The sequence below is a fragment of the Micropterus dolomieu genome, linkage group LG01, assembly GCF_021292245.1.
Source record: "Micropterus dolomieu isolate WLL.071019.BEF.003 ecotype Adirondacks linkage group LG01, ASM2129224v1, whole genome shotgun sequence".
In the NCBI taxonomy this organism is placed as follows: Eukaryota; Metazoa; Chordata; class Actinopteri; order Centrarchiformes; family Centrarchidae; genus Micropterus; species Micropterus dolomieu.
Window position 1 is genome coordinate 37,353,570 of NC_060150.1, and position 24,324 is coordinate 37,377,893.

Here is a 24,324-nt window from a genome sequence, read left to right on the forward strand (position 1 = left end):
GTACAATTTTGTCTCTAGTGTCTTTGGACAGCTCTTTGGTCTTGGCCATGTTAGTAGTTGGATTCTTACTGATTGTATGGGGTGGACAGGTGTCTTTATGCAGCTAACGACCTCAAACAGGTGCATCTAATTTAGGATAATAAATGGAGTGGAGGTGGACATTTTGAAGGCAGACTAACACGTCTTTGAGAGTCAGAATTCTAGCTGATAGACAGGTGTTCAAATACTTATTTGCAGCTGTATCATACAAATAAATAGTTAAAAAATCATACATTGTGATTTCTGGATTTTTTTTTTTAAGATTATGTCTCTCACAGTGGACATGCACCTACGATGACAATTTCAGACCCCTCCATGATTTCTAAGTGGGAGAACTTGCAAAATAGCAGGGTGTTCAAATACTTATTTTCCTCACTGTAATGCTAATCGCCTAAAAAAAGAGCTGATATACTTAACAGCAGAGTTCACCTAGAATCTGCTCTCCAGCCTGAACCTGCCTGGGAAGCAAACAGAGGTAAAGTCTGAAGGTTGGCTCACCTCTCCAACTGAGAGTCTTCCTCATACAGTGGACTCGGGGGCACAGGGCGGCTGTTGGTCAGGGCCTCCCAGATGGTCACCTAAAAACCATACATAAGAGTCACACCTGGCTTTAAATGTAAGGGGACCCACATTTTAAAATGTTTAGAGATAGAAAAGAAGAAATGCAAGAACTATGGTTGGGCAATGTCTATAAAATTTCCATCGAACGATGTCTACAATGAAATATCGGGATGGACGATGTCATTGGGTGCGCACGTGGGGGGTGGCAACAGTCGTCTTATGTCCATGTGTTTTTGCACAGACTTCACTCGGTTAAAAAAATTGGTAGACTATTAACTTACGTTACAAGTCGCGGTGGGTATTTTACGCATGGACCAGGTAAAGCAGCTGTGAACACACAGTGCAGATGTTGGTTTCAGTTGTTTGACGTGTGGCTCACTTGCTGCCGTGATAACGGATTGCCAGTGGAAATGTACGGAAAAAAGACTAGTTCTCAGTCTTTTAGGCGACTTTATAAAACATACTGCTGATGGAGAAAATGGAGCAGACGGGGGGAGAGTGAGGAGGGGCAAGCCGGGGTGTTTACCTGAGGTGTAGGTGTGTGAGTGTGTCAGAGTGTGGGGAGAAGAGAATTCCAATGCAGACTGTGCAAAGCATACTTCAAAACAATAATAAGGTGTTACTATGCAGAAGATGACGATGACGATGTCTAGTCGCACATCTGACACGTATCTAATTAAGACTAATTAGGAGTTACTGGGCGGACACTCAGGCGAGGCCTTGTTTTGACCTGGTCACTCTCTGTGCCGGCGTCCAGCAGGCTCTGCTGGATGGCGAACTGCAGCAGGTTGTCATCCTCGTCCCTCATCGGCTCGCTGCGGCCTGGACCAAGGGTGGTGTAGTCCGCGGGTGGTTCGAATACCGAGGGGTCCACCTCACAGTCGAAGCGAGTGGGAGACTGACCTGGGTGAAGATGGGTTACAACCTTACTGTAACTACAAGTTAAAAGTATATCAATACAAAAAATAAAACTATAATACTAATACTAAGCCTGTGTTCTGTTTTGTTTCCAAAACAGAACACAGCAAACAACAAGAAATGCCCTTATCTTCAAAGCAACAAACTAAATGTGATGAAACAGTATTATAATGAAAATATTCTGCACTGTGATATATTATCTACTCACTCTTGTTCTACTACAGACATATTTTTTAAAGTTTCAGAACCAGATGATCTCTATGTGATTTAAAAACATCAGGTATTACCTAATGTTCTTTCACTGGTGTTTATGTGTGAGTAAATAGTCACCAGCTTCCTCGGAGCTCTCGGTTTGGTGAACAGTCACAGAGCTGACAGGCTCGTCGCAGCCGCACAGGTTACTGAACGTCACTCTAGCGTTCAACACGTGAAACAAGGGAATCTCTGGAGGGCAGACAGTGAGTTTTTGAAAGATTTAAATAACTGATTATTCCTGTAGCACCAATCGGCAGCGCAAATGAAAAACATACAGTGGCACACACAAAGAACGTGAATCAGGCAAAACAATTAGTCCAGAAGACTAAAGCTTTTAGCTCTCATTATTTTAGTTTTAACATGTCAATTTAGCAACAGACAGTTACAGACCAACACACCTGGAGCTACTAGAGAATCAATGTGTGGTGCTTGAACCTAGTTTTAATAAACTCAAGACCCATGTCCAACTCCACACAGGAAATAACCCACACCTCTCATACCCACCTATCTTGACAGGGAAGCCTGGCGGCAGGCGCAGCGTGATGAAGTCCCGCAGCTTGGCAAAGTGGGCATTGGAGATGGCCATGAGGTCGATAATGGGTGTCACCTGCTCGGCCAGGGACAATGGGTGACTCTCGCTCAACCACAGGGTCGCTTTAAACCTGGAGATGGAAAAGGGAGACGGACAGAGAGGAGGAGATGCAACACCCTCGTTTTGAGCAAACTGGTCCATAAAGAAAGCTTTAAGTGATGAGCATTAACGCTGTGTGTTTCTGCGGCTGCATCATACTTCTGGACTTTGCTGGTAAGCTCGACGGGACGTCCGATGTCCCGGCCGTTCAGGTTGAACTCTGGGTTGAAATACTCCTCGGCTGTGATGGCCGTGGGGTTGTGAGGGCTGGCACACTGGGATACATTACTCTGATAGAAATGCAGAAAGAGAGAGAGCTATAAGTGACTGTGTTCATTACAGAAAGCTGCAGGTGGTGTGGGTGGAGTCTCTTACCCCATTGTGAGCTGTGTGTTGTTCAGCAATCCCCAGGAAGGACTGCAGAGGAGTCTTTGAGCCTGAGTGGGAATAATGTAAGGAGATCATCATCATCATCATCATCATCATCGTCGTCGTCGTCATCAATCTGCTAATTCAATTTTTCGCTCTACAAGGAAGGCAAGAGATGCATCTGGAGCACTGGATCATAAATAACATCATAATACACTGAGGGGAACATAACTCTGTACTGTGAGTCAAAAGGAACTACATAGTGATCAAAAGTGTTAAGTCATTTTTCGTACATTTAGTTTCAATTACTTACACTGGTTTTGACATATTGCCTTCCCACCACTATGGTTATAAGTGCAAAAGGACTTACTGCGAGGGCGTTGTCGTGTTGGTGTGTTTACCTTTGCTCCTCGACTTATCCTGGTCTGACAGATGCTCCGTCCTTGACCGAGTCACCAGCTCCACATTGGTAGCACTGTAAACCTGGACCAGACGACGCACAAAAAACACTCAAAACACACACTTTGTTTAAGTGAAGCTCCTTGTTAACACATTTGTTTGGGTTAAAAATACATTTCTTTGGCATAAAACAGCAGTAGGTAAAACTGTGTGGTGTAGCGTAAAAAAGAGTCTCTCCTGGTCTATGTTTGACATAGCAAACTGCATATTGTGTTTTGTCTGTTATCTGTTCGCACACTATGTTCTTGTCTGCATCTCCCTTGTAAAAATTTGTGTCCGTTTTCACAAACACAATAGCAATCTCTTGTGCTAAAGCTCTCTCTGATTTCTGACACATTCTTACTTGTGTTAATTTTATTAAAAAATGCTTTCTAGAACAGTCTCAACAGCAGACTGGCTCAGAAAAATACTACACTAACTACCAAATAGTGTGAACTACACGTTTCAGCCAGCTTTGCTACTTCTGAAAACCCATATGAACTGGGTTGGCTCTGCGGTCACTCTCACCTTGGCTTCGTACCCACTGACCACCTCACTCTTCTCAGATCGCCAGCCCCAGATTCCCGACTTGTTCCTAAACAGGCAAAGAAACAAAGTAAGGGCAGAGATATTATTAGTGTTTTTATGTTTTTAATCAGAATCAGTTTTATTGCCAGGTATGTGTACACATACGAGGAATTTGACTCGGGATTGTACATTGCTCACGATGTGCTTACTTATACAATAATAACATAATAATAAAATAAAATCAGACACAAACTACAGAGTAGACAACACTAATATACACACTATGAACAAAACAATATAGACAATAGTGCAGTAATCTGTGGGGACGTGACAGGGACACATAAGGAAAGATTAGTTGTGTTAGTGTAACATTTGTTACACTGATGAGGTTAGACTATAATCTACTGCAGCTGCCTCACGGGGTGATGAAGGTGTTGCACATACATGAAAAATAATAATTAGTTGTGATGGTAACTCTATATAGTGAGAGTTGATGTGAATTGTCTGTAGATGATATGCTAAATTACATTACAGGCTTTACATTTTTGTCTCAGATTCAAACAGGGTGTAAAGCCACAAACATGATACAACAAACATATCCATTGAACCCAAATTAAAGAAATAATTTCAGGGCAAGTTAGTAGCTCCATGAAGCAAGGTGGTTCAGATATCAATGTGATCTTGATGAAATTAATCTTGTTTGTACATCTGTATACAGAACGTGCTTGTTACCTTTCGAAGGCAATGTTGCGTGTGTTGAGGTGCGTGGAGACGATGGGCGACGTGAGTCTCTGAGCTGTGTTCTCCTGCGACGGCTGCATGGCTGCGAGTAGGGAGGGCGCGTCACGGGGAGACAACACAAGTGGCTCTGTGTACACCACCTGCTTCTCATGGTCCACCTCCATCACCACGGCCCCGTCGTCTAAGAAGAGCAGCACCCAGGTGAAAAGGAAAGGCGAAAGACATAGGAACCTAAACCAGTGGCTAATGAAACAGGCAATTGAAATAAACAAGATTCAGGTAAGCAAAATAGCCTTGCTAGCTCTGATGCTAGCTTGTTTGTTTATATCACCACATGAATCATATTCATGCAACTTTGAGTCCACTCAACAGCCACGACCCTTTTCTAAGTCTTTCAGGGTCCAACTCAAAGTTTTCAAAGCAAAAACATCCATCCATCGACCTCAGCTGTTCAAGTACATGTTCATATGCATTTGATGCTGTCCTAGGAGCACACGCACCTCCACCCTTGAAGATGTAGCTGCGTCGTCCTTTTAGCCAGGTCATGTGTTCAAAGCCCAGGAGGGTGGTGTCCACCCGGAGGCACGAGCCGCTTTTCCAGACCCGGTAGACGTCACTGGGACACACCTTTGACACCAGGGGCACTGAGAGGAACATTGAAGGAGAGGAGAAGCGTTTTAGAAACCAAGAGGAGAATGAGAAGCAGATTTACAGGGTTTAAATGTTTTTCTAGAAAATTTCTACATATAGCTTGTTGCACAGCGCTGTAGCTAATGACAGCTGTTAGTCAGAAAACAAACAGCAAAGATACCAAAAGTATTCCATTTATAATGATAAAAAAACAGAAATGGAACTTGATTTATATGTCAGTGGGAAATTAACATTAAATTCCTGTACTATACTGCTTTATTAAAAAGCTGACTGGAACTAAATAGTTAAACTATAGACATTACAGTGTTGTAACAATGGCTGACATTATAAAATGCTTGCTGTATTTCATTAGTTATTAGGGGTGTGATGAGATTTCGCAAGATTAAATTGTTACAATTGACAATTTTCCACACGCTGTCAAGCCACACATTAATTTTCTCACGCAGTGAAATACAAATGTATAACTGATAAGATAGACTCACAGGGCGAATCAGCTCCGCCCAGCTGATTGATACCGACGTAACCTGCTCGCATTGTGAGTCCAGACAGCTGTGACAAGTGGTAACATAGCTGAGTTTTTCAACATAAACATCTAAAAACTGAAGCCAGCCTTCCTCTGTTTGGAACTGTGAGCCGCACTTTTTCTGAGCTGCTGAAGTGGATTTGTGGGGCGATTTCTGCCTGATCACAAGCGTTTCGGTTACTTTGGGTTTCACATGCATCATGAAGTCCCAAACTGTGTCAGTCAAATGGTCTGTAGGGGATGACGTTACAACCAGTGGATCAAAAACGTAATGCACCGCAGAGTACAGGGCACGCAGACTTCTCATTAAATGATGACGTTATATTCTGATTTGTTTCTGGACAGAAAACACACATTTTTAAATGTGCAGAAAGTTCTGAACATCTGCAGAAAAACTGCTGAAACACAGGAGCTATTAAAGTCCAGGAGTTTATAACTAAATTAAAATTTTATAATTTATCATTGAGGTGACTATATCATGACTCAGCAGGGATGACATTACATGAGAAAAGTTAATTTACAGGAGAAACAGGTCTGAAAGCAGCACAGAATGACAGAGCTGCACTGTTTGAATCGTCAAATGCTACGTGAATTGTGTGTTTCTCTTTATATAAATAAAAGAAAATCACCATAAAATGGTGCAGAAAAAACAACATAATGCAGGAAATAAAGTGTTCAATGTTCAAAAGTGTCTCGTCACACCCCTATTAATTATTGTAAAGAATACATGTTAGAAGGCATTATTTAATTGATTATTGATGTTGTGATCTTATTTGTAAATACGGGGTGATGGTGATATCACTAATATAAGCTACAAAACTGGATTAACGGTTTACGTGAGCATTTTCTGCAGAGTTGAGAAGGCAAAGTAATCCAAACACAGGACACCACATTACATTACAGATAACACTTTAGGGCAGGGGATCTGTAATTTGTAGTGGGATACATTTTGAAATGAACCTGCCCTGTCTTGTGTTTAGGCCACTGTTTCAAACTGACTGATTGTGTTTACTCCAATCAGGTCTTTTCAAAGTCCTCTGAGCTGTGGCTGCTGCCGGAGGAGCTGTCCAACTACTGCGGTGCTGAAACTGACCTCTGTGGTAAAACAAATAAGTGAGACACACTCACCCCAACTGGTGAACTCCCACTTCATCTCTACATAGAAGTCCCGCGCCTGGAAGACACCATGGAAACTCTTACTCAAACAAAAGCAAAATATCCCTGTCATCTTACATTTGTGCATCCTGATTCATCAGACTTGGGAACATGTTGGGAACATGCAGTCATGAAAAAGATGCACTGACACAGCAGCTTTGAACTTTGTTGCTCTCCACTGAAAAGAAAAAAAAACAACCCTTTCCATATATAGTAACTAAAGCTTTGTTGCGTAAGGCAGCAGGTAAAGTCCTGGAGGCTCAAAGTTTTTAATAAAATAGCCGACTGTAAAGAAGTTTTACCTGTCTTAGTTTGCTGAGCAGCTCTGGGATGCCCGCCAGTCTCTCAGTGGCACGCTTGAAGTCTCTGTACTGGAGTACCAGTTGGACCAGCTCAGGGTCCCCGGTGCTTACCGCCTCCTGCAAGACTGAAACGTAACATCCACAGTTAATGACAGTGGGTGCTTCTTATTCCCTTAGCAGCCTCGGGGCATGAAACTGGGAGCCACAGCAGAGCACTTACTGGTCCAGCCCTGTGCGCTGCAGTGTGTCGGGTCTACAGAGTGCCTGAGCAGCACCCGGGTGGACTCCAGGTGGCCCAGACACACAGCCAGCTCCAGCGGGGTGCGCCCCCTCGGATCCAGACGGTCTACATCCTGCTGCACACAAAAACACACGAGCTGCATCAGCGCAATGCAGTGCGACCTAACAAACGCATCTGTAAAATCCCAAATGCAAAATAAACCTCCTTCACTCACCTCTTTCTTCTGCAGCTCCCGATCAAGCTCCAGGTACTGATTGTTCCAGACTAGAAAATGCAGAGGAAATGCTTCTTGGGCCATGGCTGTCGTCCGCCTGCCAGTTCAACAGCAGTAAAGCTATGTTTGTAAAATGACTTCAGCAGCCAACAGATTGCAGTGACACCACAGCAAGACTGAAGCAACGAGTTCAGCGCTGATCTTAACAGCTGGTTAGCTAGCTAGCTTAACGGTAGTAAAAAGCAGAAATAAGGGTTAAACGCTGAGTGTTTCACTGGGGGGAAAATGTCACAAAGCAAATATTTCCAAGCAGCTAACGTTAGGCAGCAAAGCCGAATATTGTGCGTGCCTATTTAAATTAGTGGGCTGAGTTAGCCCGGCTAACTCAGCCCACTAACTTGATGTAGTTAACTAACAGCTAGCTGAGCTAACGTTAGCTAACTCGCTTATAACAACATTGTTCCCTGCTCCTCTCAGCACCTGCTTTCCATTCTTCTCAACTAATTTAGTCGGTCAAAATGCACCTCGCAAGTCCCTTCATTTTTTCTATGATGGATATAACGTTATTATTGAGGGGGGGAAAAGGGGTAAAATCCCCGATTGATAAAGTTAGCTAGCTACTCCGCTGTTACTGCAACCACCCTGTTTTTATCGCAGCGTTGTTACGGTCTGTCAAAACAAAGCGAGATACGGCCTTTAGTCTAGTTTCACATCCAGGTCACTCGATTTGGAGGAATCCGGTACGATGTTGGTGACAGCTGCTGATGGCGCTCAAGTCCTGCCTGGCTAACGATCAATAAACCACACCACATCTGTCAAAATCACGTGTTACTGTGCAAAAAGCTGGCAAAACGCAGCTTGATTAACAGCTGCAGCAGCTTTGTTTATTTATTTATTTATTTATTTAGGCGTCGCTTTATTTCCAGGTTATGGTGAAAACCTGGGTGGAGCCAGGAAGACTGATGTTTGATCATCACGGTAACTTTTCAACACGAAAACCAAGCAATACTAGTATAACTGTAGTCCAGCTGACATTTTACTTATTGTATTTCTACCCATTGTTTATATATTTTTTATTTTTCTTGAAAAATAACACAAATAACATAAAGTGAAAAAGGCTTCAGAAAATAATTACAATGCTACAGGATTCCTGTTTTGATAATCGAAAAGAGGAAAACACATTTACACAAAAGTATATATTTTATATACTTATATTCCTTTGAAGGGATATGGCCTGGAGAGCAGTCTGGGAGGAGACCTTTGATACAGAACCACTACACTTTTAAGGGCTTAAAGAAATGAGAACCCCACCCCCCCCAAACAAAATCATACATCTCTACATTGAATTGGACATGGTCATGAAATTCCGTGAAAAGCAAATTCTCACATTTTTTCCCATTCATGAAAAGAAAAGTGTACAAAAAAGGTGTTGGGAGCAGTTTCATCTATAGTATTAACACTTTTGCTCTAAATGTTTTTTCTGTACAAAAACAAAGCTGAGGAGTTTGGAAATCATAGCACCTGAAGTCGAACGGTTGTTTAAAGATGCACCATTTATCCGACATCTAATCCTTGGCTTACCCCATACACTTAATGCAACCTGCCCTTTTGTTGGGGTGAGGTCTCTTTGCCTTGTCGATTGCCTTCTCACGCTGTTCTTTTTACCCTTTTACACAACCACTCATGTATACTCATCAAGCATACCATTGGACTTCTGTTGCACCAAAGCGTCTTATTACAACATACAACTAAAACACTCACTTTATAAGTCATGATGTGAAAGACCCGTCACTTTAGTTGTCCTAAAAAAAAAAAAATCTCAATGCACAGTTGTTGTCCATAAAGCCTAAGTCGTCAAACAACTTAATATTTGTTCTCTTGAATCTGACAAAAAAATAGCCATCTATATGGAGCACCCAGATGTAGCAGAAATCAAATGAGTTAGATGATAAATAAGACTTTATGCCAAACAGAACAATACAGTTATACTCCAAAGATGTAGTCTTTTTTTTTTTTTTTTTTTTTAAAGGCAGGAGTTTCTGATGGGAGTCAAGATCGTCAGAAGAGTTGAGCACTTCAAAAAGATGTGTCGTTTAATACAGACAACTTATCTCCCACTTCTGCCAAAAAAATTAAAAATACCTTTTGCTTTCTCCGCACATTAATTCCCAAAAGAACATAAAAAGCTCCTGAGTCTCTTTGTAGGTACACGGGGAAAAAGACATAATGTTGAAAAGAAATTTTGTTCCAACTGTGACAACCCCTTTCACCAACACCATGAGTCAGCACTCTCAGTTTAGACCCCGCCCCTCCTTTAACGTGATACGGGTGCACGTGAACTTCCCTGCCTGTGTCCTTTGTCATACAGATACATATCAGGATCCCCTCTCTTGTCTATACCACCTCTAATCACCTCTGCAGTCAAGAAGAGGCAGGTGCTTAGGATATCCTCTGGATCAGTTTTTCATCTGATAGGCAGTAGAGCGTGTTGACAGACAGCTCGGAGATGAAGGCCTCACAGGCCTTGCGGGAGACGCTTTTGCAGCCTCGCAGGTCGAGCAGTGAGATGAAAGAGAGGCGGCGGAGATACTTCAGACATGAGTCTGTCAGTTTACTGCAGCCTGGGAAAGAAACACACATCACTAATGGCAAAATAAAACTAATGCAACATGTTTGTGTGTCATCTTTTTTTGTGTGTGTCTCGCTAATAGGCTATTCCCATCAATCTCTCACCTCCCAGGTTGAGCTCTGTGAGCGTGTTTCGGGTAGACGAGCCCACTGCAGTCAGCAGGTTGATGGAGTGGTCGGTGAGACTGTTGCAGTGGGAGAGGTCCAGTTTTGTTAAATGGGGCATATGGCGGATCACCAGGCGCAGAGTGGAGTCGCTGATGTCCAGGCCTGCTAGTCGCAGACACTGCATGGTCCGCAGCTGACTGCGATTGTCACAGCCTGGAACGGAGGGGTTATATGTTCAAGAGTTAGATAAGAAAAAGAGCAAAACACAAGTAAAACGAGAAGAAAGCCCAGGGAAATAAATTAGGGAAAAATAATGACAACTGATGATTTCACACATATCCAGCCATCAATCTGTAGCTGCTAAGGCCAATCTGTCCTCACCTGGAGGGGTGACTAGATCCCTGATCTGAGTGTCTTTAACCCCATCTGCATACCGCAGGTCCAGGGAACGGAGGAGAGGGCAACCAGAGGAGCAGAGAGCTGAAATAGATGACCAGGAACAACCTGCCAGCATCAGATCCTTCAGCCCTGCAAAACCAAAGGAAGATTTAGATAGTGTGTTTAAAGTATGTACAGAAGTTGCTGCTGCAAACACACCTGATTCAGATCTCATTAGAAACTTCAAAAAGGACCAATGAGTTAAATATGCCATTATGAAATAATAACATTAATAAAAACTTAATAAAAAAAAAAAAGAATAATTCTTTTTACGATTCTTTTGTTTCAGTGTTGTGTTTATTTAGATTATTACTATGACCATATTGAAATTGAAAAAGTTGTGTGAAAGAGTTAGTGTGTGTGTTTACGTACCAGGCAGACGGCCAACAAGCCAGTTCAGCTGTTTTTTAGAAATGTTGGTCCAAGAGAGATCGAGCGTGACTGGCTGTCTCTTTATGATGCCTGTTAGGGCCTGTGGAGTAACGGTGCGTTTGATGCTAAGGTCAATCCGTGCCCAAAGCCGCTTGTCTAAACACCTACGGACAAGCACACACTTGTAAAGAACACATCCATTCATCTAGTGATCTATTTGCAGAGCGATATGAGCCACTGACACTACTCACTACTATAAACGCTACTGAGTTTGCTATTAAAAAAAAGAAAAATAAGACGCATTAGATTTAAATGCTAAGATAAAAATTGGTTATATAAAAGTTTAATTGGAGAATTGGATTCTTAAATTGAGGTGATCAGCTGGATCACCACTGTTGGCCGTTGAACTTCACGAGCACACAGTTCACTCGTGTACAGTGGTGTTACACAATGTTGTGTCCTTTACAAAATACAGACACCAGCTGCAGAGAGCACATTAACCACAGAACATCCAAACATTTAGTTACAGAATTAATGTTAATTAGCTACAGCTGATCTGAAGCCAGTGATGTGTGTCATTTTAATGGGCTAAAGAGAAAGTAGTCTAAAAATCAGAAGCCTGTGACCTATATGTTTTGTATTGCTCTTGCTGATAACAAAATTGAGTGAGAAGAGATAAAAGGTTTAAAAAGCGGCTTGTTAACGTTGGAGCTTACTGAATACAGGTATTTTCTGGCCAAAATGGTTCCAGGTATTGGAACCATCCCTTATTAAAAATATATCAACTAAGAGGTCTTACCATTTGTACCAGTTCTTGCAGACAGCCATGCAGACGCAGAGATCAGCTCGACTTAAGTAGCGGAAGACAGACACCCACACTTCCCTCTCACAGCCCGGCCCGTTCCCACCGCCCTCCCTGTCCGCCTCGCTCCCTCCTCCCTGCAGGGCGGACAGAGGGATGCGGAGATGAGGAAGCTCAGAGGAGGAAGAACATGAGGCACCATTGCTCAGTTTAGCAGGCCTGCTCAGCTTTGCTCTTTTAGAGGCCTCCGCCATCTTTGGGTGGGAGGTATGAGTGTATGTCTGTCCACTGCGAGTGTGTGGTGGTGTGGGGGTATTGGAGTGTTGATCAGGACAGGGGCCGCAATTTCTAATGGGGGGTCTGACAAGGGTTCTGGTCTGGTTGTGTATTGTGGAAGTGGCAGTTTGAGGGGCAACAGCCTCTAATTTGGGGACAATGGCTGATGGGTCCCGCTTGGCCTTGGTGGGCTTTTGGAGTGTCACTTTAAGATGCGAGCCATCTTTGCCCCCCGTTTGACTGTCCTGCTCCACCTCTTCCTCCTCAGCACCATTTTGGTTGGCCACCTCACCCCTTTCCTCTTCTCCTTCTTTGGCTGCCTGTCCTCCTCGCCTCGACTGTGGCTGGTTCTCTTTATCCAACCCTTGCCCACTGTTCTGCCTTCTCTCCCATTCCTCATCGTTGTCGCTGCTGCTGCTACTGTTGCTGCTGCTGCTGCTGTCCTCACTCTCATCCTCCTCCAACTCTCCATGTTGGCTTCTACCGCTTCTGATTCCTCTTCCTGCTCCTCCTCCCCGCAGCCTCACCCCTCTGCCCCTCCCTCTGCGGGGCTCTCCCTTGGGCTCAAGTACCAGACCGAGGGAAGACTGCTGCTGCTGGACGGACCCGGCCCCTCCTGAAGAGCTGTGGTAAGGGGAGCCACTTGCCCAGGTGGAGCCCCGGCCTCTGCCCTGAGACAGTCTGCTGGTTGGAGAGCGCAGCCGGGACAGCACCCTGGAGCCCAGCAGCCTGGGAGAACGATCTAGAGACGACTTCTGTTGGGAGATAAAAGGACAAAAGGGATTGCGAATGAGAACAAGATGGTGTTTTTAAATACACCATCTTGTCTTACACCAATCTTACAAAATGTTCTCAGCAGTATGGTTTATTTTTAACAATATCTTCAAATATAGCACCTGAAAAAAAAATATCATAGAAAAAGTTGCCCAGCTCACTGCTGCATTGCAACTAGACTGATGTTTAATTACACAGTGCAAACTGTATTTCATAAAAATAAATAAAAAAAACAAACATTGAAATGCATCTTTGACAAACCAAGTTGTGAGGATGAAACTACCTTCTGGTACATTTATTACAACATATACATTGCTGTATTATTCAAATGCAATACAGAATCATTGGAAATAAGTGCATTGCTTACCGTTAAGATTTTGCTGCGCTCCAGTTTTATCTGCGATACACAGAGAAGGGGTTGGGGAATGAGATAAATATAAATGTTTATTATAGAGAAAAAAATAAAACACACATTTTTTACCTACTATTTTAAGTCTGAGGAAGTGCCAAGAATCATACATGTGGCAACTGTTATACATATTCATGGTGACTGCAAGTTTTATCAAGATAACTCTTAGATAAAAAAAAAATCTTCAGTGACCAAAATAGATGAAAATGAATGTCAAAAAAGAATAAACTGGTCAGCTGAATTTTCAGCGCATTAAAATCTAAATAAAAAGATTTTTAAGGCTTCGAAAACTGAAAAGAAAGTACTTTTTAGGACTTGTCCAATTCATTAACACTGGAAAATTTAAACAATGATAAGTTGATATCCCCACTTTACCCTCTTCTTAAGTCTAAGCTCCAGTGCACTTGCTCTTTTGCGGTTCTGTTGATGCTGCAGTAGCAGTTTCTGAGAAGGTGGTGGTGCTGTGGGTCGGGATGGGGGTCTGCTACGTCTCCCTCGTCTCACCCCTTCACCTACACCAATGCCTTCCCGGTATGCAAGTTTGGAAGGTGGCAAGGAGCCCTCTGACTCTCCACTTTCCTCATCACTGGAAGACTGGCATGGGTAGGTTGAAGAAGAAAGGGTGTCATTGTTAATATAAGTATCAACATCAAACATATGGAAACCCGTGGAAGATATTGTTAAAGAAAACTTTGCTGTGAAAAGAAAAGGTGTGAACTGAAAACACAGAAAGAGGAACAGAGGGCAAGTAAGATTGAGAAGATATGCATTTGTTACCTCTGATGCCTCTGAGTCTTTCCCTGGATAACATTTTGGACACTCCCAGCAGCTGGGCAAATCCTTATTGATCTTCCCCTCACCAGGATCCTGAAACAGAATAGTTATAATGTTTGAAACAGCAAATCTGGCCATGAAATGCAGCTTTGCAGGCGGCAAAACAAACACTATGCAATAATTGAATAATGTATTCAGTTCATAGCCTTCACTATGCCTGAACCAAATTACCTTAATGCACTGACGATGGGCAATCTGTGAGCAGACGGAGCACTCCATGAGTGAGTGCGCGCTTGGATTTGATTCCTCCGATTCCCCTTCTCCACATATGGCACATCGTGCTGTGTTTGGCAAGGCAGGCTGGAGGAATACATAAATGTTATTTAAACTATCCATATCTATCTATCGATGTATGGTAATAGATCATATTTATCATTTAACAAAATGCAAAGTGAGTGAACAGAAGTAAAATCTAAATCAAATCCGTATTTGGTGTGACCATCCTTTGCCTTCAAAACAGCATCAATTCTTCTAGGTACAAAAGGTGGGAACAGCAAAACCTTTGCACACTACTGTATATATGGTTTTACACACAAAGACAAGGACGGGTAATGCGACCCACCGCTAGACACTGTCTCATGATACAGCTCTTCTTCATGCGTCCAGGGCCACCAAACTTCCTCATATCGTGACAGTACTGGCAGGTGCCACACTCCTTCCTGCAGCAGGCGGCACAGCGCTTACACCTCACCCGTCTGCGCCTCAGGGCAGAGATGGAAGAGCGTTTGGTGGACCTCTGACCGAGAGGCTTGTGGAGACTGGGGCCCAAGCGAGGACGGTAAAGGACAGGGGGAGGGGGAGCTGGGGGGTGGTACCATGATGGCTGTATAAGGGACAGTCGCAGGAAAGGCAAAGAAAAAGCAGGTTAGAATTGTATCCCACAAATATATAAACGGGCCCCGTTTGCTGAGCCAGAGTGACAATACTTAACAATCTATAACAATTTACACTAATACAATATTTTCAATGTAATCAAACTGCAACTAAGTTTTAGAAAAGAGATCAATTTTACCTTACTGACACTGAATGTTAGAACTAATTGATCCACTGATCCTAAACCCACAATATCTGCTCAAAGAAAGATATTGTCATCTCTACACACAAGTTCGTTGCCATGAACTCCCAGATAGCTGGAGGAGTGTACAAATATTTTCTCTACTCACCCTTGCAGGCCACTTGACAATGGGCTCGCCAGTGTAGGATAGCTTGGGGTTATCATTGGCATGGTTCTCCAGAAGAGCCTGGACAAGTGGTTAAGAGAACAGAGTAGTAAGACTAAAGAAATGACTGGGGATGATGAACATCATAAGGGACTAAGGCGACACCCACCCTCATGTCTTCGAGCAGGGCTGCGGCGTTCCTGATGCCTGCAGGGACACACTTTTTGTGGGCTGGCAGCTCCTCCAGCTTCCCATAGAGGTTCCACAGTCCCTCTAGCTCAAAGGGAGTCAGCATCTGCTGAGGTGCTGTAACTTGAGCTGGCTCGTCTTCTTCTTTGATTTCATTTTCTTCCTTTAACTTTATCTCCCCATTTTCTGCACCACTGTCAACTCCACTGGAGGTGCCATTCCCGTTGTTATCATTGGTTTCAAGATCAGCTTGGGTCAGTCCTGAAAAGAGAGAGGACATGATGGTTAAAGCCCACGTCAGTGACGGATTAATTTATTTCTGTGTGGAAAAAAACAACAACTGAGGACAGCAATGTTTCTTGTGTTCATCCATCCTTACCTATGCCTAGGGAATATTTCTGGAACTCAGGAGTGAGGTGAGAAATGTTGGTCAGACAGTAGAGGTATCTCTCCAAGACATACCAGCACATCTCATAGTAGAATGGATAGCGGAACTTTGATGGCACCTAGAGGAGGCGGAGAGAAACATGAGGAAATCTTCAAGACCCTGTTTAGTCAAATACCACTGTGAGATAATACAATATATACTATGTTGCTATACATTTTTCATACATAAATGCATTTTAATTGAATAATTATATTTTCTGCTTCTCTAACAAGCTACTTTTACGTTAACTTCTTCATGAACAGCATTTGTCACAACTTCGTTGTGGTTTGCACCTCTGCTTAGGCAGAGTTTGGAGAAATGTGGTGAGACTGCTGTGGCTAGAGTCCGGATGCAGACTGAACACCTGCCTGCGTCCCCCAGCCCAGATGATCATTTATAGCTGAGCAGTGACAGCATCTCAAAAGTGTGTTGTAGCAAAGCCCAACCAAATGTGTTATAGCAAAATCTTTGCATTGTCTCCCAAAACACAGTTATGTTTGCTGGAGTTAAAAGTGACTAAAGTGTCCAGTTGTTACACCAAAAAATTTTGAGGCATACATGGTAATATGAAAACTTAATTTAATGACTACTCAGACTTAATTGTACTGCCTTGTGTACAGACGCACCGAGCCAATACTCCAACCATCATGTGGCCAATCGGCATTAAAAACAATACTGTATTTAGAGTGTCATTGTAAAATTCTGTGTTTTACCTGTAGTTTTAATAAGTTTATATATAATATTACAAAGCATACAGTCTAGACCTGCTCAATATGGAAAGATATATATCTACCTATCTATCTATCTATCTCTATAGATATAGATAGATACATACACACACACACGTGTACCGGAGCGTAAGACATTGCTACTGTTAGCTATATCTGGGGCGTCACTGGTCCAGGAATGTAAACAGAACTCTCTTCTAGCATGCTTTGTTGGTGTACTGCATAACAAATGACGTGATTTTAAGTTCGCGTTGCAGGTAAGTGCAACTTTTTGGACTGTAAAATGCTCATTGCAGTTCAATCGGGAGCTCAACTGAAATATGCAAAAATTTTGGAACCACTAAGTAGAATCGAAATGCATGTGTCTTAACGAATCCATGGTTCGTGGAAATTTGGTAACAGCTGCAACTTGGAACTGATTCATGACACCCAACCCTAATCCCCAGATTTATGAGTGTTAACAATTCTTAAAATTAATAAAGTTGCACGGTTGAGAAATTATTCTGTCATCATACTTCATCTATTGTAATTCCACAGAACAAGACCCTGAATCTTTGCTTGTGTAATCACAGAATCTGAAGCAATCATCAATGTGTGTCAAGAGGATATTTGTACAGTGAATACAGTAATAAAAAGTCTATAGTAAATGTGAGGTGCTGCTCACCCGTGTGCGATCCTCAATGCTGTAGATGTTGAGTTGCATGGGGATGTTAAAGCTGTGGAGGAAATTCCCCCCAAACACCAACGTGTCCTCTGGGGTGTACACAGCATGGATCCAACCTACAACATACAAGACAAGGGACGCTGGAGGCATGTAGCAGCAGAAACAGTGTGTGTAATTGTATATACTGACCGCCTATGTGTGTCACTGTTGTATTACAGTAACAAACCTGATGGGATTATGAAGGTGTTCCCCTGCTTGAGCTCTGTCCTCTGACAGTCATGACACTTGTCCCCCAGGAAGATGTCTCCCTGTTTTCCTGATAAAACCCAGTTCTCATACATCTCCAGGTTCTGTGGTGTGGGTGGAATCAGCCAGAACACCTGCAAGGATCAGAGGTAAAAGGTCATGTTTATAGTCTGAGGTCAACAAATACATAAAGAAATGTGCATGGCACTAATGTGAATTTATGGGACATGAACAGAAAGTCAAAAAGCATGATGGTGTATTTGCTCACAATCACATTTACTCTTCCCCCCTAATAGCATGGCTGTCTTTCATTACAACTAAAAAGTTTTCACCGAGTCAATACATGCAGCCAAACTTTAAGATATACGATTCTTGTGTGGCTCGAGGCCCAGACTAACCTTTCCTCCTCGCAGGATGTGGTACCAGACTGAAGTGCCACCAAAGTCAATGTGGAAATCTGTGAAGCAGCCCTGCACACTCATGAGACAGTACCTGAGAGAAGGGGAGGAAGGACAGAAAACACAATGTGGATTTTAGCTAAAAATGGGGTAAAAGGTTGAAACAGAAAGGCAGAACAAAAATGTATCTTAATTATAGCACCGCAAATGTTATATGTTTGAGGCCTCTGGTTTACTTACTTTTGTACTTTGGGATAATGCATGTCTATGATGGCATTAGTAGAGTCTCTCTGTCTCTCCTTGAGGTGGCGGGGCCACATGTTGTCCACCCAGTCAATAAGGTCCACCTGGATAATTAGAGAAAAACATAGTATAAAACATACACTTAAATATGCGTGACACCACTTTTTGTTGACAAAATGTAAAGACTTTGACCGGTGACAAGCCAAAGCTCTGTAATAGGGGTGTGATGAGATTTCTCATCAGGTTAAAAGCCGTCTTGTGAGACTCATGCAATTGACAATTTTCACATGCAGTTACGCCACTAAATTTTCTCATGAAGTAAAAAAAAAAAAACAACAACAACAAATGTATAACTGATAATGTCGACTTACGGAGTGATTCAACTCCACCCAGTTGTTGCGACACTGCCGTACGCCGTGATAGTAACTGAGTGAAGCCGCTCTCGGGCTGGTAGTCCAGACATTTGTGACCAAGTGGAAACTAACTAGTACAGTTACATTATAAACATCTAAAAACTGAAACTACTTCTAGCGGTGCAATCACGTAATGCACACTAGAGTATAGGGCAGGTATTATATTAATATTGTGAATTCTCATTACATTATGACATTATTCTTGTAATATTATGACTTTTTCTTGACATGTCAGAGAGTAGATATGTGGGACAGATTTTGAATGTGCACAAAGATTTGAACATAGGGCTGGACAATAAAACTAACAATAGTTATCATATATCAATAATATAATTTTTTCAATAACAATATAACAAATGTTCCATAAATGTTTGATTTTATTCACTTGAATCATACACAACTTAGGACTTTTTTTTTTTATTAAGATGTTTATTTTATTGAGGTAAAATGACCGAAAAAAGCTTTCACTTAATTTTACTTGTGCATATTTGTTGACAAAGATTATATAATAATTGTTCTGAATGTTCTACCTCAGATTTGTGAAGTGATCAATTGTTTGGCCTCAAGTGTCGACCATAAAGAAGAGTTTAACCACAATTAACCATCGGGTTTCTTCAACTTTCACTCAAGAGCAAAAATCTGCCTTTGAACTCAAAAGAAATAACGATTTGATACTTATCGATATAGAAAGATATGAAACATTTTTGGCCATGTTATACAAACATGAGCAGAAAACCTGCTAAAACAGAGGAGCTAAAGAAGTTACTCCCCCAAACAAAGACACAAAAGAGGAAGGACTAAAACATGCCTGCATGTGTGTTGACTCAGCAGGGATGAATTTTTCTGAATTTTGTGTTTCTTTCTACATAAATAAACATATTTCCACCATAAACTGGTATAGAAAAGTTCACCAGAATGCAGGAAATTAACTTTGTAATACTCAAAATGTTCATATAATTAAGCAATGAATATTTCTTCAAAATAGTCTTTAAATCTTGTCTCGAACTCGTGGACCCAATATCGTGTCTCATCTTGTGCCTCGTCACACCCCTACTCTATAGCTTTTAAAGCAGCGGACAAATATCTATCCCGGCTTTCTTAACTGAGCACAATGTGATTTTCTGGTTATTCAGCTTTTCTGTCAAGAAATGTTCTAAAATTGCACAATCAATGTGCACATCTGGGTAGAAATCAAGCGCATTCTCACCGAAGCCGGTCGTTTGACCAGATTCTCCAGTCTCGTGTGGCTGAACTCCAGGCTGATGACGTTGTAGAGTTTCTCTCTTTCTGAAGGTGGCGTCTCATAGTAGCGTCGCCACTGAGCCATTGACATCTCTATTCCCTTCTGCGTGTTCACATCCATCACGTCTACAATGCGTCGACTACCTGTAAGGGAATTAAAAGGAGTTCAACAACTGAGACCACTGCAATTAAATTCATATGAAGTGAAAACACCTATTCTTCCAGATTCAAATGTCTGGCAATTATACCCTGACTGGATTTTTTATGCTAATATTGATATTTGGGAAATGAATAAATCTGATAACTATATATCCACTGGTGGCAATTATTTTTTAACATGAATACAAATAAACAAGCAATCTTCTTACAGAATTTCCCTACTGCAATTTCTTGTTACTTATCGCCCCACATTTTCACTGATACGACGTACAGCGATCTGCACTAAGGCTCTATCATTAGATATGTTTTGCAAATAAAAAGGGCATAAATCAGGAACTTACCAACAAACAACTTGACATCGCTCACACTGAAATCAGAGTCTGGCATTCTGCAAGAGAATGGTGAATCCTAATTATTTTTAAAAATTCTCCACACATAGAGTCAAAACAGGTTTATTGGCATTTGCTTTGAAATGATTGCAAACTTAACTTGAATATATCTCCACATATATTAAAATATTATAGTATGCAATAGTATTCTGAGACTAAACAACAAAAGAATGTGACTTACTGTAGGCCAAGGCCATCAGTTGTGTCAAAAATAATGGGTTCCCTGAGCCCTTCTCTCTGGATGTATTCAAATGTGAAATCTAGAAAGGAGGCAAACAGTCAACAACAATCCTAAACTTGCATTGGGTAGAAATTAGAGCTGCAACAATTGGTTGATTAATCTTTTGTCAACAATTAAATTAATCGCAGACTATTTCGATAATCAAACCACTTTAAAGGAAAAAAAAAAAACTTTGATCCCAGCTTCTTAAATGTAAATATTTTCTGGTTTCTTTACTCCTCTATGACAGTAAACTGAATATTTTTGGGGTGTGGACAAAACAAAACATTTGAGCATGTCATCTTGGGCTTTGGGAAACACTGATCAACATTTGTCATCATTTTTTGACATTTTATAGACCAAACAACTAATTGATTACTCAAGAATATGATCGAGAGACGAATCGATAATTAAATGTGTGTTAGTTGCAGCTCTAGAAGAAACCCAAAGTTAAGGCAGCAAATCTTAAACGAACTAGTATGAACTGGCAGAGTAACTTTTATCTGGTCAACATAGTGTGTAAAACAAACAGGTAGCCTTGGCATTACATATGTTCAGGTATTGTTTTATAGAAATTATATTCCAAACATCTCTCTGAACATACTAGTTGAAAGCTCTCACCTTTGCCCTCCATGTGTTTGATCAAGTCAGAGCTAAACCTGACACACTGCAGCTTTTCATCCAGGTCAAACGTTCGTTTCCCTTCAATTTCATCATCTGAGATTCCATCGTCCTGGTAGCGGCGCCGCGTACCTGTACGCTAAGGAACAAAAAACAAACGGTTTCTGTTAACCTCTACGTCACACACAAACAAAATGATTTGTAATGAGCAACAGAAGGAGAATGGGAGGAGAGGGAAAGAATAACTGGCAGTGAGAAATATGGGATCTTAATGCACTGAAGACATTTCAGTGCTGTGATGAAGCTGGGTTATAGCAGCCTATCAGACAAACGGCAATGCTGATGTCAGGAGTACATATGTAAAAAGTTACATAATAAAAAGGCCTCAAGGCATGAACATTGGAAGATAAACATGTAAGTAATAACTACTATCACATGGATCCTTTTCTACCAAAGTAACCTTGTTATGATAAACTAGTTCTGATACACAAGTACAATTGAATCAAACATAGATGGAGAAATCCAAGCAACCTCTGATACTCTGCATAATGTATATTTAATATGTTCTTACTGGAGTCTAATTGCTAAGTCTTGAAGTGACACCCACGGGAGCTGTCCCTCATATCACAGACGTAAAAAGGAACTAAAACTGCTGTTAGTGACAAACATATTGCTTTTACTGAAGACAAGGACAAAAATCACAATAAATCAGTCCAATTTGATCAGTCAGCCAGCTACCACGTAATTTCATGTGGGAACTAAACAATACAGCGTTACAACAGCAGGGGTTAATCTTCCACACACAGCCCCCATTTTCCTCCCCTCCTGCCATTCACCCTATGCAGAACTGCTTGGCTAGACAGATGGATCAAGAACAACACCCCCGCTCTCAGATCTCCCCACCCCCATCCCTTTAACACAAATGTGGTTTTATATAAACTCTAATGCTCCTTGCTTTCACAACTGTGGGATGCACAGCAGCTATTAATTTTCAAGCAAAACAATTAAATATTATGTTTTCATATAAAGTAATAAACACAGAAAGGGAATCAATTAATTACAATTAAGCAACCATTTATTGGGTGCTTTTATTAAGTTTTAGCGTAGGCCTGGACATGCTTTCCAAAACAGTAGAAATATCTTTAGTAAATGTATATTTATAAATCTTTTGATCTCATTACACCAACAGCTAATATCAATAATATTTTTCTACTAGAGTACACACTGGGAAGTTTGAAAGCATCGAGATAATTACTTTAACGCAAAGGGATGAGAATGTAAGGAGGTAAAGCAAGCTCACACAGCTCAAATGCAGTCAGGTTAGACAGTGAACTTGACCTTCTCTTGAACCCAAAGTCTTTAGACAGGTTTATTACCGTTTAGTTAATAGGACACGCACATTAGACACAATGTGCCAAAATAAAACGGGCCATTCCTATCAAATACAACGATGTTCAGTCACTAGATACCTTGGTGTGCATTGACAGGGCAAATGTTACACATACACTTTGGACAAAAACACCTAACAGTAGCATTGTTAACACAAAACTAGTGTCCCGGGCAGCTAACACAGTTTGAGCAAGTTACTCACCAGGCGTTTGCTGTACCGTGTATGAGGATCCTCCATAATCTCTACAAGAGAAACAAAGTTTTGGGAGCGGTTTTAAGTTACAATGATTAAATACCCAGTCGGTGTTTACATATTTCAGTGTGTTTTCACATTCTGTCAGACAGAAACACACACCTCTCTCTGAGTAGAGCCTAGCTACATAGCCATGCTAACGTTAGCAAACAGTGTTGCCTTAGCCAGCAAGCTAAGGTTAGCAACACAAAACATTTGTTGAATTAGCGCCACTGTATGAAGACAAGTGCCGACAAGAGCAGCCACCTTTTAATAGGAATATTCCGAACAAATGTGTCTATTTACTGGCGTTATTTAGCTGGCCTTATCGGCTAACGTAAACTACTCGTACCGCTGGCGTTGACGCTAGCTAGCTATCGTTAGCATCTACACGGCAGTTGTGAGCTTCTTTATCATTACCTCTTCGTTTTAACTCCTTTTAGCCGTAGTGGTCAAAGTAATGTTTCCCAACTAGAGCGTCCGAGGCCTCTCGGTAAAGTTTCTCCCCATGTTATGTGATAATAGCTGTGTATAATGTTATGTTTGTTATTGTGCGATAAAGTTAGGAGGCTTCGAAGCTTCGAGACGCCATTTTCACCTGCTCAAAAAACACACACACATACACACGAACCAAAAAAAAAAAGGAAAGCTCATGACCCACCCCCCAATTTACTCCACTGCTCCAAAGTCTTAGTATACAGCCACTCTCATTGGAGGCAGCGTGTGCTATTTAAACAAGATTAGAATATGTTAACATGCAAGTGTACTTGGTTTGTCTTCCCCGGTTTGGCGATTGAAGGAGGATTTTGCATCACTCCTAATTCCAGAAGTGGAATAAATAAATAATTTAGGTTGTAAAAGTGGCAACCCACACTATATTCCACTGCAGGGTCCTGCATTTAAAAGTTATTTATTTTGCAACAATCTACATCTATATATATATACCTATGTCTGGGTTTGGTAAATTATTCCTACCGAATTATTATAATAATTACTTCTTATTTCTATACTTGGCACAAACGCCAGTTGAAGAATGGGATGCCATCCCACAGCAGTGTGTGACCAGGCTGGTGACCAGCATGAGGAAGAGGTGCCAGGCTGTGTATGGTTCTTCCACTGACGCTTGTTAGATCAATTAAATTGCCAATATGTCTTGTTTCTTCAGATTTTAAACCCCCAAACCCCAAACAAGAGTCAACAGCAAAGAAAAGCTGTTTGGCATTGTCAGAGAAGATTTGGCAAATCTTTCATGGGCGCTATTTGCCAAGAAGCATTGTTACAAAAAGAAATGATCTACCAAACGCTAAATTCCCTTCTGGGGGACCAATACAAATCGTTTTATCAAATCTCATCACCGCTCCCCAATCCTGATTATCATTTATCCTCCACACGCGAAG

The 24,324-nt window shown here is 41.6% G+C and overlaps 2 protein-coding genes and 1 long non-coding RNA gene across 6 annotated transcripts; 1 reads left to right on the plus strand and 2 right to left on the minus strand.

Moving 5' to 3' along the window:
- Positions 1 to 507: 507 nt before the first annotated feature.
- On the minus strand, positions 508 to 8,380 carry LOC123982839 (ankyrin repeat domain-containing protein 13D-like). 3 transcript variants are annotated; one of them, XM_046068745.1, is made up of 14 exons: positions 7,567 to 8,380; positions 7,332 to 7,464; positions 7,112 to 7,236; positions 6,783 to 6,828; positions 4,981 to 5,124; positions 4,472 to 4,661; positions 3,740 to 3,806; positions 3,175 to 3,256; positions 2,780 to 2,841; positions 2,564 to 2,694; positions 2,278 to 2,435; positions 1,849 to 1,962; positions 1,331 to 1,503; positions 508 to 617 (listed from the first exon to the last, which is right to left on the minus strand). In XM_046068745.1, the coding sequence occupies exons 1-14, from the start codon at positions 7,648 to 7,650 to the stop codon at positions 534 to 536; spliced, it is 1,593 nt and encodes a 530-aa protein (XP_045924701.1). In that variant the 5' UTR covers positions 7,651 to 8,380; the 3' UTR covers positions 508 to 533. The 3 variants fall into 3 exon arrangements, with proteins under 3 accessions (XP_045924701.1, XP_045924682.1, XP_045924691.1); XM_046068726.1 differs by having other exon boundaries at positions 7,332 to 7,488; XM_046068735.1 differs by having other exon boundaries at positions 7,332 to 7,467; positions 7,567 to 8,378.
- Positions 3,042 to 7,566, plus strand: LOC123982907. Its single transcript, XR_006828083.1, has 3 exons — positions 3,042 to 3,827; positions 4,458 to 4,759; positions 6,676 to 7,566. It is a non-coding gene; the product is annotated as an uncharacterized LOC123982907 (long non-coding RNA).
- A 244-nt stretch (positions 8,381 to 8,624) lies between the features above and the next one.
- kdm2ab (lysine (K)-specific demethylase 2Ab) lies at positions 8,625 to 23,556 on the minus strand. Of its 2 annotated transcripts, none has more exons than XM_046068647.1 (23): positions 23,348 to 23,556; positions 22,898 to 22,938; positions 21,307 to 21,445; positions 20,647 to 20,725; positions 20,418 to 20,464; positions 19,883 to 20,061; positions 18,260 to 18,366; positions 18,020 to 18,113; positions 17,602 to 17,755; positions 17,376 to 17,491; positions 15,936 to 16,062; positions 15,537 to 15,817; positions 15,371 to 15,448; positions 14,770 to 15,030; positions 14,379 to 14,507; positions 14,151 to 14,240; positions 13,749 to 13,967; positions 13,332 to 13,361; positions 11,912 to 12,945; positions 11,113 to 11,276; positions 10,684 to 10,830; positions 10,300 to 10,515; positions 8,625 to 10,187 (listed from the first exon to the last, which is right to left on the minus strand). In XM_046068647.1, exons 2-23 carry the CDS (start codon positions 22,931 to 22,933, stop codon positions 10,006 to 10,008), a joined length of 3,909 nt encoding a protein of 1,302 aa, XP_045924603.1. In that variant the 5' UTR covers positions 22,934 to 22,938; positions 23,348 to 23,556; the 3' UTR covers positions 8,625 to 10,005. The 2 variants fall into 2 exon arrangements, with proteins under 2 accessions (XP_045924603.1, XP_045924609.1); XM_046068653.1 differs by lacking the exon at positions 23,348 to 23,556 and adding an exon at positions 23,051 to 23,305.
- Positions 23,557 to 24,324: the final 768 nt, after the last annotated feature.